Source organism: Danaus plexippus, chromosome 11 (genome assembly GCF_018135715.1).
Source record: "Danaus plexippus chromosome 11, MEX_DaPlex, whole genome shotgun sequence".
Classification (NCBI taxonomy): Eukaryota; Metazoa; Arthropoda; class Insecta; order Lepidoptera; family Nymphalidae; genus Danaus; species Danaus plexippus.
Window position 1 is genome coordinate 3,354,122 of NC_083544.1, and position 13,527 is coordinate 3,367,648.

Genomic DNA, 13,527 nt, shown 5'->3' on the forward strand with positions numbered 1-13,527 from the left:
TATGCTTTTCTGAAACACAATATTTAATTACTTACATCGATAAAGCCAATGAGTAATCCTAGTATCGATACATTAAATGCTCGATAATACCTAAAATCATTATAATAAATCTATGTTGTTTTATAACCTAGAATCGTTGATAATAAGCGTAGAAGCGGTCATATCACACATTCCCGCTTATACTATGGCTTCGTAAATCGATAATTTTTACAAACAAAAATAGAAATTGCATTCTTCTTTTAAAAATATTGCATGGAGTTAAAGATTTTAGATTCTGGTCAGACAACTGTGCTGGTCAGAACCGCAATCGCATAGTCCTTTTTATATAATTGTATGCGAGCAATAGATTTCTGGTAAATTGTTTCCCATTGCTTCCTAGAATCAAACATGAGGTATATACCGTTCACGCATTAATAAAGCGAAGATCAAAAAACAAACTTATTTACACGGGGAGGGAATGGTATACATTGTTTGATTGCGCTAAACAGAATTGTCCTCCATACACAGCAGTAGAAGTAGACCAAGACTTAGTCTTGGAATAAATTAGGTGTTGAAGATGAGCCATATACTGAAACGATGTTGTAATGATTATACAATTTTACTCATTAAGAATGTTATTCAGCCTATTAAAATACTTATGTACGTATTTTATTAGGCTGAATAACCTTCTTCATCAAACTGTGATGATTGTTAAATACTAAGTAACGATTTCATTGTTAGACAGATCATTAACTGAAGCACATGCTTAAAATAAAAATGGTTAATTACTAATCTAGCACAACAGAGATTGTATATGTTTAGTTCCGACTTTAGTGAGACAATATAGATAGAATATAGATGCATTAATTAGTTGCTAAGACACAATTCTTTTTTAATAAAAAAATGTTGCATTTATGAAGCTTGATTAATTAATAAACACAATCCTGATCCTTTTGGTGAAAGACATGACTTTGTTTACATTACAAGAACAAAAGTCGTACTCCAAAAGACTAAAACCACGTATATAGTGATATGTCTTCGTTGAAGTATGTTTATACTCCATGGTTGGTCCATGGTTGAAGATTTCAGGATGTTAAACGTATTGACCTAATCTATACATATAATAAGATAGTAAAAATTTAATGTCTGTACATTAAATATTTTTCCAAAAAACTGATAGGAGGCCATTAAAGAAGAGTCATAGAAACCAAAAAAAAACTATTTTTGGAATCTTTGTCTGTCTGTCTGTCTGGTATGTTATAACTTCAAAACTACTCAACGGATTTGAACGCGGTTTTCACAGTTAGATTACATATAATTAGGAGCATTGTCATAACTTTGTTTCGTCAAAATCGGTTAAGGGAAAAGAAGTTATGGTCAATTGAAAATTTACATCAAGCACTGCTTCAAAACTCTTAAACACTACAACTTAATATTGATTACTTATATATCATATATTAGTTAATAGTTAATTAGTTATATTAGTTACTAAAAAACATGTTCTAATATATATATCGGATTTTATTATAAATTCATTATTTTAAAGACAGGACGCCAGCCTCGCTGACGTCTCTAATGTCACTTGTTTCAGAAAGTTCCAGATATTTTAGAATGAAACTTCAATTCTTCTAAATGTTCTTGTATTTCTCGAAGGTTCTTTATGCTCCGCACTCGCTGAACTCTACAGTCCCTTGTCGTGCGTCCAGACGTCATATTTAAACCAGAATTCAAACATAGTTCTATTCTCTTTGATTTCGTTTTACTTTTAACAATAGTAACGACGACCAATAAGGTGTTATAATAATTGGTGCCAGTTATTTTCATGTTGCATCCGTCGTTGAAGCTGCTTGCGCCGATACGGCCATTCTGGCAGGCGGTGCGTGCTCTGCACCTGCCTGGTGATGTGTTCTCTCTTGCTTAGCTTTCGTTATGTTCTCGTACCCGTTGCAGGTCTCGTAGAGTAGATGGGCCAGGTTCAAGAATTGATGCTTCATCATCCGAAGTCATGCCGATACGGTTATACTGATGCGTGCTCTGCATTGTTTTCTGTGATAACAGAGAGATACTTATGTAGTCTAGGTACTTCCACAGTAAACCTAGATAACTTTATAATGTTATAGTTATGGTTAACAAATTTGTTGTTGTCGTATGGGTTACGTTGTTTATTACGACTCATCGTGAGACGAAATCATAATATCAGGTCCAATTATTTAATCTACTTATGGCTTTGGGGCGTCACACGAACATTCATAACATATGTCATAGGACGTCTCCATCCGCCTACAACATTTTTTTTTAATTTTTTTTTTGTTTTTTTTTTTATTATTATTTGGCGTAAGACGTCTCCACCCGTGTACAATATTTTTTTTTTTGATTTTTTTATTTTTTTTTGATTTTTTTTGATTTTTTTTTTCTTTCTTTATTTGTTTGGCGTAAGACGTCTCCACCCGTGTACAATATTTTTTTTTAATTTTTATTTTTTTTTTTTCGTAAGACGTCTCCACCTGTCTACATTTTCTTTTTCTTTATTTGTTTGTCGTAAGACGTCTCCACCCGTCTACAATATAATTTTTTATTAATTAATTTTTTTTTTTTTTTTTGTTATGGTTCGGATCCGCACGCCAAATGCATCTTTTATAGTAATATATCTCAAACTAAGTGGTAGACAATCACATTACTAGCAATGATTAATGGTAATGCGTTTGAATGAAGCAATTTGAACAAAATGAAATACGCTCACCGGATAACTATTAGGTAGGCGAACCGTCCACCTAACTGCTTGCTTAGTAATTCTGTGTCGTCCCTCAGATGCTGTGAAGTCTCATCGTAGCTGGTCATGTGCCACATTTCGAAGTCATCCATTGTCTAAAATCACTTTACAAGATATTAATCATTCTCAATTATTTTCTGGATTTTGTATAGTTCACAAAATTTTAAATATAGGGATATCCGATTTCTGGGGTTATAATATGTCCCTTCTGGAATCTTTTAATCGTAGCTCGACCTCTCAAAAACCTAGCTTTGTATCTTCTCTCCGCCATCGACCATCCTGTTTTGAATGTGTTGGTGCATTACTTCGATTTAAACGGACTGATTGTTGAATTGTAATCTAAACTGTCAAAGCATAATTGATTTGTTCGTATGTGCAAAACATCGGCAAGGATACTAAATTTTCCACATGTATTCTTATCACGTAATAAATCTGCTCCGGTTAATATATCAGTAGTCGTTTCAAAACCTTTCTACTCAAGTCTTCCCAAGGCCTCCCTACGTCATCTCATGGTATTCTTAAGGATACAGCAAGGACCTGTGGTTGGCTCAAGAGTAACACGCGATTAGTTCAGAGGTACGCTCTCCACATCTGTGGTGTAGATTTGTCTTCTCACGGCTCCACAAGGCATCCCTACGGAATCTCATGGTTCTCTTATGGATACATCAAGGACCCGTGGTTAGCTCAAGGGTAACACGCGATTAGCTCAGAGGTCACGCTCTCCAGATCTGTGGTGTATTTATATTATATCTTTGTATTTATATTTATATTATATCTGTAATTGTCTTGTCACGGTACCACAAGCCTTCCCTACAGAATCTCATGGTTCTCTTCAGAATACATCATGGACACGAGGTTAGCTCAAAGGATAATAACAAATGTTAGCTATGGTCTCACGTAATGCCTCTTGTGTAGATGTTGCAACTAACCAATCGTCTGCACACTTTCTAGCTCGCTCCTTTAAAAGACTTTAATTCTAATGTCGTAGTTACTGATTTGGTACGTATTTACAGCCGTAAAGATGCGTTTGAATCAATCCCGAACACACACACTATCACCGGGATCAAAAGATGATAAAATTAATATGATCTTGTTAGTAATTTTAATCGTATCCCTTGTTTTTTTAGTAGCAAACGTTCGGTCACGCTCTGCATTGTTGACATCATTTGCATGAAAGACTGAGGAGCGTTCTTCATTACGCAAGTTCTCCGGATGATTATTTTCTTGAGCTGGATCAGGATTTACAAATACACTAAGACCGGCAGTAACTGATCACAGGAGCGATCCCACTTCTGATATCGGATTTTATTATAAATTCATTATTTTAAAGACAGGACGCCAGCCTCGCTGACGTCTCTAATGTCACTTGTTTCAGAAAGTTCCAGATATTTTAGAATGAAACTTCAATTCTTCTAAATGTTCTTGTATTTCTCGAAGGTTCTTTATGCTCCGCACTCGCTGAACTCTACAGTCCCTTGTCGTGCGTCCAGACGTCATATTTAAACCAGAATTCAAACATAGTTCTATTCTCTTTGATTTCGTTTTACTTTTAACAATAGTAACGACGACCAATAAGGTGTTATAATAATTGGTGCCAGTTATTTTCATGTTGCATCCGTCGTTGAAGCTGCTTGCGCCGATATATATTAATCTTAAAATTAAAACTTATAAGAGGTAACAAACACTGTTCTCGATAGATGGCGTTGATAAAATACGCCATCAACCTAGATAGCGGTGTTAAGATTGTCCGTTGTGTAATGAATGTCATACGGTTCGAAAATTCAATATTGTTTGTTGGTTGTGGTTGTCTATTATTTGGTTTTCTTATGTTAGTTGGTTAGGGTTGCCTATTATTTATTACCTTCTCTTTTCTGTCTGTTAATATTTTAAGTTTGATATATATATGGTTATGCAAAAAGCGACAAACACGCGGGCGGAGCCGCGGGCAACAGCTTGTAAAAGTAATATAGTCGTACATTTTCATAAACCAATTTTATTTAAATTCTATATACGACACACATTTTTTGCTTCCTGCGTATAAAAGGGTATCATAGACATGACTGACATCCTTCTATTTTAGTATCGGCGTAGAAACGGTTATCAATCAGTTTTTACAAGACAATTAAAAAAAAAATTGTATTATAAAGATCTTAAAAAAGTAAAAATATTGTAAATAAAATATTTATTATTTGTCATAGAATAACTTTTAGAGCTTTTTGAATACAAATTACGCTCTCCTGTAATCCACGGGTGTTAACTTGAACTTATATACGTAGGAACAGTCGCAATATATGCCCAACAATTCCATTGCTAATATTCCATATTATAAAAGTGTATATTGTCACAGAAGCAAAATTTACTAATTAATCAATATTAAAACAACTTCAGTATTCAAATTAAATATTACTGAAAAACTTTTACTGATTTTTTAACTCAAAAAATATTAATTTACTTTTATTGTCATATTATTGTTTCTTTCATAATTCTTAAAAAATACTTGTTCAAACAAATGTTACTTAGTATAAAAAATATTTAATTAAAGTTTAACAATTTGATTTGTATGTATTTAGTAACGATTGAGCAATTATAACCGGAGTGATAAAATCTCTTCAATTATCCGTACTTTCACTTCTTACAAGCTTAAGTGCCAACTAAATAAATGATTTTCTGTTACAATTTAAAAATAGCAAGGTAACAATCCATCAACGAGTAATAAAATTTATATTTTAGTAAACAAAAAACATTTCCATAATAAGACACATTACAATGTACAATCGTATAATATTTAATATTGAAATAGTATTTTTTTACGTTTCAAAGTTTATAACATAATTCAAGGAACAAGTTTAAGTAGAGAAATTAATATATTCGTATGACATTTCAATTTGTATATATTATTCTCTTTTTAAATTGTAGTTATATAAAGTTAAAAATCGGAAAACAAATTTAATAACATAGTTGTTTGAAAATTAATTATGAAGCATATAATGTATCAAAGTTACACATCGCGTGTGTGAATAATGATATAGAGACAAACATAAATCAAAAAAGTCTAAACGAAAAACGTTAACTCAAATACTTTTAGATAAAATATGGATATAGTTTTATAATTATTTCAAAAATTTTATAAGTCCAGAGTTGTCTAACACAAGATTAGGCAAAACTAAGATTTTACTTTCAAAAGTTGTTTCTAATAGCAACATCAGATTAACGAAAGCATGCAGTGTGAATCACAACCAGTTTTGTCGTTGTCTTTGACATTGACTAGCTGTTGGCATCGTTTTAGGCGACGGGTTTTTCGTTTGCAATGACCTATGAATATAAATTTGCAAAAGGAAGTTTCATAAAATATACGAAATTTAAATGTTAAGTTATGCTTTTATAAACAAAAAAAAAACTACATTTATATTTCAATACTATATTATATTGGGGATTTATCTAAGTTTTTTGTTAGTATGGTTTAGAATTATATCAACATTGAAATACATTTATTATTTCTCTCGAGAATAGATCGATATGCCAATGTTTTATATTTCTATGAACCATTGTATACAATAACTTTCAAAAAGTTAACCTATCTAGCTTTCGTGTTTATAATATACCCAAAATTATTTAGGTTTTTAATAAAGAATAAATACAATGTTGCAATATTAAATCAGAATTATAAGGACAATTTTTTATGAGCCAAGCTTATATTAAATTGAAACATATATATTAGATTATATTCCTGGTATCACTCGTTAAATATCATTATTTAATAAACATTTATTACATATATATTATAATTTATGTTTTCTCATATTTCCTTATAAAATGTATTTATTACAACGTTAGATTATAACCAGGAGTACTTAACGTGACCTTAAAACTTGTTTAGTAATTGTCCTACGAGCAATTATCCAAAGTCGTTTTTTTTCTAAAAACGTCATATGCTATATAAACATTGACAAAGTCTACGATTTCTATATATTAGAATGTAATATTATGAAATTCGTTCATTTAAATGGGAACTTCTTTTAGAGGACGCGACTAACCAAAACCTAAATGTAAAATGAATAAACATGTTTGCTTTTTTATATTTCCTCTAAAGACTTATAAGAAATAATAACAAAATCTTCTCACTATTCTTTAATAACAGAATTTATTTCTGTGTCTCCCATTCAACTTCAAGTATATGTCTTTTTATGACAAGATATTGAATTGTGAAAACTTATACCTTTTAACAAACGAAAGGCGAAAATTAAAGCATTTTTTTAAATAAATATTTGAGTAGAAAATACTAAAAAATACAAACGAGTTTGTTTTTTCAATAAAAAAAAAAACCTTGGGCTTTCACTAAGCAGCTGATTTTCTTTTTTCTAAACAAACTTGATACCCATCCACGGCCTTCATCATGACGTCTAATTTTACTCTTATATGAGGTATAGGAGTGGCTTCGGGTTCTCCAAGTATTTTGTAATTTCTTAATATTGCACATAAAGCTGTCTTGATTGACATCAATGCGTACTGGTATCCTAAAAATTCATGTAATTTAAGTCATGCTGACCACAAAGAATCTCAAAAATTATTAAGTAAACAGGAAACGACGACGAAACCTACCAAGACAATTTCTGGGTCCGTTACTAAAAGGTAAGTAACTACCAGGTTTTACTAAGTCGAAACGCTCCGGTAGGAACCTGTCTGGGTCAAAGCACTCAGCATCCGGACCCCAGAATTCAGGGTTTCTGTGACAACCCCAAATTGATATAACTGCCCCAGCTCCAGCTGGAAGACGCTTACCTGTCGCTATAAATTATGGAATATTAAATTTAATAGGCATGAATGATATACAATAAATAATATACTATAAGGAGACTTACGCAATTCTATTTCTTTATCAATTTTTCTTATTATAAAAGGCACAGGCGGGAATAGCCTTAATGACTCCTTTACCACTCGCTCTAAATATTTTAACTTCAGTAAATCTTCTTTTACTAAAGGACGTTTGGAATCTCCAAACACTCCATACAACCTTGAAAATTTAGGTATGAATAAAAAACTTTTACAAATTTCATAGGCTTCCAACTAATTAATAGGTAAAAGACATTAATAACTTACTCTTCATAAACTTTATCCTGTATCTTTGGATATTTTCCTAACAATATGAGAGTAAATCCGATCGCAACAGCAGATGTATCTGTTCCAGCGATTGTCAGAGTCATAACTTCTTCTCTCAACTCCACATTTGTATAACCCTTCTCTCCACCAGACAACTTAATTAATAGATCCAGAAAACTTTTTCTTTGATAATCTTGTAAATCTGTTTAAAACAAATATATTTTTTTTATTAATTTTAAAATAATTCAAAAATTCATATTTTTAACACTGAAAACAAATTTTCACCTAAATGGTGGTCCACTTCCGTTTGACTTGTTTTATCCTCCTGGAGTTCCATTCTTTTCTTTTCAATAACCTATAATAAGAAATGCATTCATATCTTTTCGTAGAAAAAAATATGTTGTCGCATATGTATGTATATTTAAATGATTGTAAACGTTGTCTTTGTAGGTCAAGGCTAGTTTTATAAGGAAAACAATTTAACTGGAAACCATTTGAAACATTAAACAAACATACCTCGTCCGTAAAGTCATGTAATGTTTTTATACATTTCTCATGTTCATTGAATTGTGGGAAAAGTTTAAACAGCCAATCTGGCTGCAGCCACAGGTGGAAAATCCTCGCACATACAATATTAAGGAGACTTGTCAATGAAGCCAGAAAGGGTGAGGAAGTGGGATCGCTTTGAGCATTTATTTTCACTCCCATAGCAGTTTCTTAAAAAAAAAAAAAAAAAACAAAATTAAAATTAATCGTTACCTCTTTTTTTTTTATTCAATATTAAGGCATTGGGTATATTTTAAAAAATTGCTAAAAGTAACAACAATTAAATATTTAAATAAAATTGAAAATCGCTTAAGTCACAATTGTTTTTAAGTATTAACTCACCGCACACGGAATCTAATGTGTATGATGATACAAAAGGCCAGATACTGAAAGAGCTCTGTGGGGCTCGTTCTCCTAATCTACTTACAAGTTTCTCACTTTGTTCGGAGAAAACTTCAACGAAAGTTTCGAGTATTTTTGGACTAAACGTAGGAAGTAATATTTTTCGTCGTCGTCTCCAGATTGAAACTGAAATCAAATTTAATTCAAAATTTTCAATATGTAATAACTTTTATTGCTAAATTCAAATTGCAATCGAACAAAATTATTTTATTCACCTTTAACTTGTATATATTTTATTATATAATTATAATTATAATTCTAGAAGGAAATATATTGCAGTTCAATGGTTATAAATATGCTTATAAATTGTTGCGTGCTCACCTGGTGCAAATATTCCTCCATATCCGATGACTTTTTGTATAAACCTATGAAGATCATCTTTTTCTAAGCATGTTTTCAATATCATTTCCAAGTCAGTAGGATGTACTACCACTACAAAGATACGAACATTTTTAACTTACAGAAGCTCGTTTGTGATTATTTCAAAAAGATATAATCACAAACGAGCAAGGAATAGGTTTTGTGAGAGAAGGTACTAGGGCTATAAAATCAAACGACAAGCGTTACTCTATTCTTAAAGTGGCTCCGATGGATCCGGATGAGAAACAATATAAAAGCCTAGAGGATATTTGTGCGTCGGCGTTCAGACAAGACATATTGCTGTATTCGCGAATTTTAAAGTACGTTGTGGTAATAAAGCTTAGGGTTTCTTGGGAAACCAACATCCCCAAAGACCATCCCATCAAGGTCAATAACTATTACGAGGTCACTAACGAACTAACTCGGAATAAGTTCGTCGTAGATTTGTAGGCGGTATAAGTGGTAGCGAGAAAAATAGCTTAATCTCTCTACAATATACTAAAAGACTTGGGTCTGTCCAGAACTAATATCAATTCATTCTTGGAACGTACTTCGAATTCAGCCGTAGTAGGTTGGTTTCAAATTTGGTTATGTATAGAAAGGGGCTTGGACGGTGGAGGTGAGCCTTTAACACGCTTTAAATAGGAATTATAGACCCTTAAACCTACAATTGAGCTGCAAATCCCAGGCACTGTTAAAGCTCCTCTCCCTGAAACCCAACAGATCCGACACGCGCACTATGAATTCATGGAATGCTGAGAAGTTTCATCTCAATTTATAATTATAACCAAATAAATGGTTTAAGCATTAAATTGTCAATACCTACAGATAATAATTTTCTTTTATAATGGAATAATTTTTATTATTCCTCTAACTACTCTTCAACGTAACCCTTATAAAATATAGGAAATTATTAGATATTATTAGAATGATTAAAACAACACTCGAGAAAAAGATAAAATTATTAAAAACTCCTTCCATACGAGTTTTTTTATCGAATATTAATTCTTTGAAGTTGTAATACAGCTATCCCATGTCTAAAATAGATTTAAGGAAGCACACAATATATTATAAAGTAATCTAACTACAGAAATAATATATTACCGACTTCAGAAATACATTTCGCGATATACTTTACACATGTTATATTACACTGTTGGTGGAATAAAATATTGTCATTTGATATTTTTGTATCATACAAATAACAATACTAGTTTAAATATCTTCAGATCTTAGCGCTTTAATATAATTTTAAAGAAAATATTAAAACTCACAAAAAGTTCGTAGAAGATACATTAAATTATATCATCTCCAAATTATCAAAAATGTTTTGAAATAGTAAATTGAAACCTTGAAAGTTCTGGACATTTCTATGAGACCAGGTAAATGTTATTGTCTACCATATTTAGTATTGTCTGAATCCGAACACACGCGACCTAAGTAATCGCAAACTCAGTGTATATCTATTAAATAAAGCAATAAAGCAAAATTTGTAATTAAATAACCGTTTTAAAACATTTACTTACAAAAATAAAGAATGTGATTCAGCCAACCCCTAACCGTACCATTATGTTCCATCGCTTCGTAACTATATCTTTGCAAAGTACGCAAAATATCTGCAATTTGTTAGTATTATAATTTATAAAAATGTTAATAAAAAAATTCAATAAAGAATTAAGGATTCATCAAATATATTTCTTAACGTAAAAAAAAATAATCGTACTTACCCTCAGTAGTTCCCACCAAATCATGAGCAACACCAATTATCGGATACTCATTTTTGGGACCTGGCACAAGTGCCGCTAACTTGTACATCCTACGTCTCTTATACTTGAACGCAACAGTCCAAAAGGCCAGCGCTAACAACAAATACCACAAAATCATGTTGAATTATCTGCTCACCGCATATGAATGAACACTTTTAAACGGACACTCATGTTTTATGTCTCCTATATAGGCGTAGGTTGGTGTTATTAAACCATTTTCCTGCAGTCGACGGCCACTGTTGGCGCACAAATTCTTCAGATAATAGCTCTGGGGTCGTCTAGTTCACGGTACACAGTCAGCAGCCTTGTCGTTTGATATAATTAATTTTGTTTGTTATACTATCCCTTTGCGAATAAGATTTATTTTATCATTAATAAACAAACTTATGTAATACGTGAAATTATAGTGTAGACATTAATTATTCATAAGAATAGTAAGATATTTTATATGGATGTATAGTTTATTGGGGCTTATAGTAGGAAGCCTGAATGCCTTCGTTGTATTTTGGCGGCATATAAGTTATGTGGAGCCACGTCACACAAGGCAAAATATAATTGTGTCACCCCAAAAGTATATACTTATTACATTTTATTTACATAATCTTGTAGATATCGCTGTAAATTTTAATACATAATAATGAGTTTAGAGGTTGGACTCAGATTTAAATTAATTTTACTAAAGAGAATTTGTTCTCTGACAGGATGGGTTGTAATGACCTTCATCGTAGAGTAGCTAAAATCTAAAACAATAGCTTATATTTAAGAGTCTAAGGAAAACTAAATGACACCGCTTTATTTGCTGATGGTTATAATTATCGAAGAAAATTATGAATCTATAAACTTATACTTTCTTCAAATATATAACTTAGTGTATCTCGTTCTTTTTTTAAATATATTTTAAAGCCAAATAAGTTGATAATGATTGATTAAAACCATTTTCAAGAACAAGGTCATGTCTGTTTCGTATGATTTGCTACGGTATTTTTTTTATTCATGTCCATCGTAACCTCCGTATTTTTTTTTTATGGTAGATGAAAAATAACATCAATTAAATTCAATATTCTAACAATAAATACGATGGCAGGACGGAGGTCAAGAAAATTACTGATACATTACATATATCAAACTGGCTGTACTTCGATATTGATGAAGCACCAAATATTTTAAAGTAAATTATGGTGTAGAGTTTTATAATATATTATTACAACTAACTTAAAATACATAAAATAACAAATGAAAAAAAATCTTATTATAGACGTGGATAAGAACTGTTTTGAGAGAAACCGGTTTTACTTTAATTATATAATAATATCGCCTCAATTTTTATTTACTTAGAGCGCACAAAGGGAAATAAACATGAAAAAAATTACCAAGTTAAAAATAGAGTATTTCTTTTTTTTATTTTGTTTTACAAAAAGTATGTAATCCACAAGATATAATATTTTACCCTAATGACTGTGTATTGCTTGAAATGCAAATATATTGTGAAAGAAAATTAATTAAGAAAATTAGTCTGCCTTTGTATTATTTGTACATAAAATCTAGTTTCCAATTAAAAAAAGCTCAAAGTATGTGAGCTCTACAGTTATTGAATAATTAAACAGAATTAATAATATTTGTTGCAAGAATTTAAAGATCAATTCTTTGATAGAAGACGGTACCTAAAGTTGTTGGAACATCTATGTTAATAGTGATTATTATTCAAAGATTATCAAATAGGCTCTTATTAAGACTGGACTTACAGGAAATAGAAAACTCACTGGAGATTCTTAATACCTTACAAGAAATCAAATGTCCGGTTTACTTACAGCCCAGCTACACTACCAGGCCCAATTAATGATTCAAGGAAAATCAAAGTTCAACGAAGACTTAACGGCGAAGAAGAATTTCCTGGCTTACATACCTTCGGTAGTAATTAAAATAATATGAGCAAATCCCAATATTTGGAATATTAAATGAATACCAGTTTGCCTTATAAAAGTCAGTACTTAGATATGTATCTATCAAATAATTTATTTAAACACAATTCCATTTATTTATTTTTATATTATTGTTCTAAAATATTTAATGGTCAACTTTTTTCAAACCGTATTTTGAGCGTTTGTTAGTATGTATATTTATATAAGTGTTTTTAGTGACTATTACCACTCTTGCATTACAATATTAAAGTCGTAGGCACAGAACGTATCAACATGTATTAAAACAATACTACAATCACTGTAGTATTTATTTCTTGGATATAATATCGAAGATATCATTATCATTATTTTATAATATAATACTCGGTTTAAGTTCAAACCGCAACGGAGGTCAACTGTAATTGAAACAGATGTTAAATAATTACCCCGACGTTATGTAATTACTTTGCAGTACTAATATATATTTATGTAAATGAGACGCCATTTATTGTCCATATAACATTTTGTTCAAATGACAATTTTTTTGTTGAAACGTTCAAAGATTTGCCTTTCCATCTTGCTATCACATTGCCATTATCCACATCCACAATGCTATCTTTACGGGTAAGGCCTTATAGGATGAGTTGAATTTAATATAACCTGCCAAACTGTTATGACATCTTTTTTATAGTATTTATATTTTATAATA

General features: G+C 31.1%; 1 protein-coding gene across 1 annotated transcript; it reads right to left on the minus strand.

The window, feature by feature from the left end:
* Nucleotides 1–6,151: 6,151 nt before the first annotated feature.
* LOC116765890 (cytochrome P450 4C1-like) lies at nt 6,152–11,084 on the minus strand. The gene is made up of 10 exons (XM_061521954.1): nt 10,882–11,084; nt 10,681–10,770; nt 9,116–9,226; nt 8,735–8,920; nt 8,363–8,562; nt 8,132–8,201; nt 7,847–8,048; nt 7,609–7,760; nt 7,349–7,534; nt 6,152–7,263 (listed from the first exon to the last, which is right to left on the minus strand). The coding sequence occupies exons 1-10, from the start codon at nt 11,036–11,038 to the stop codon at nt 7,085–7,087; spliced, it is 1,533 nt and encodes a 510-aa protein (XP_061377938.1). The 5' UTR covers nt 11,039–11,084; the 3' UTR covers nt 6,152–7,084.
* Nucleotides 11,085–13,527: the final 2,443 nt, after the last annotated feature.

Bases quoted from the DNA above. Each gene is read 5' to 3' on its own strand.
- LOC116765890 (XM_061521954.1), bottom strand. From the start codon at position 11,038: ATGATTTTGTGGTATTTGTTGTTAGCGCTGGCCTTTTGGACTGTTGCG. The intron at 10,771-10,881 runs GTAAGTACGATT...AACAAATTGCAG, and splicing joins TTTGGTGGGAACTACTGAGG to ATATTTTGCGTACTTTGCAA. The intron at 7,264-7,348 runs GTAGGTTTCGTC...ATGAATTTTTAG, and splicing joins CGGACCCAGAAATTGTCTTG to GATACCAGTACGCATTGATG.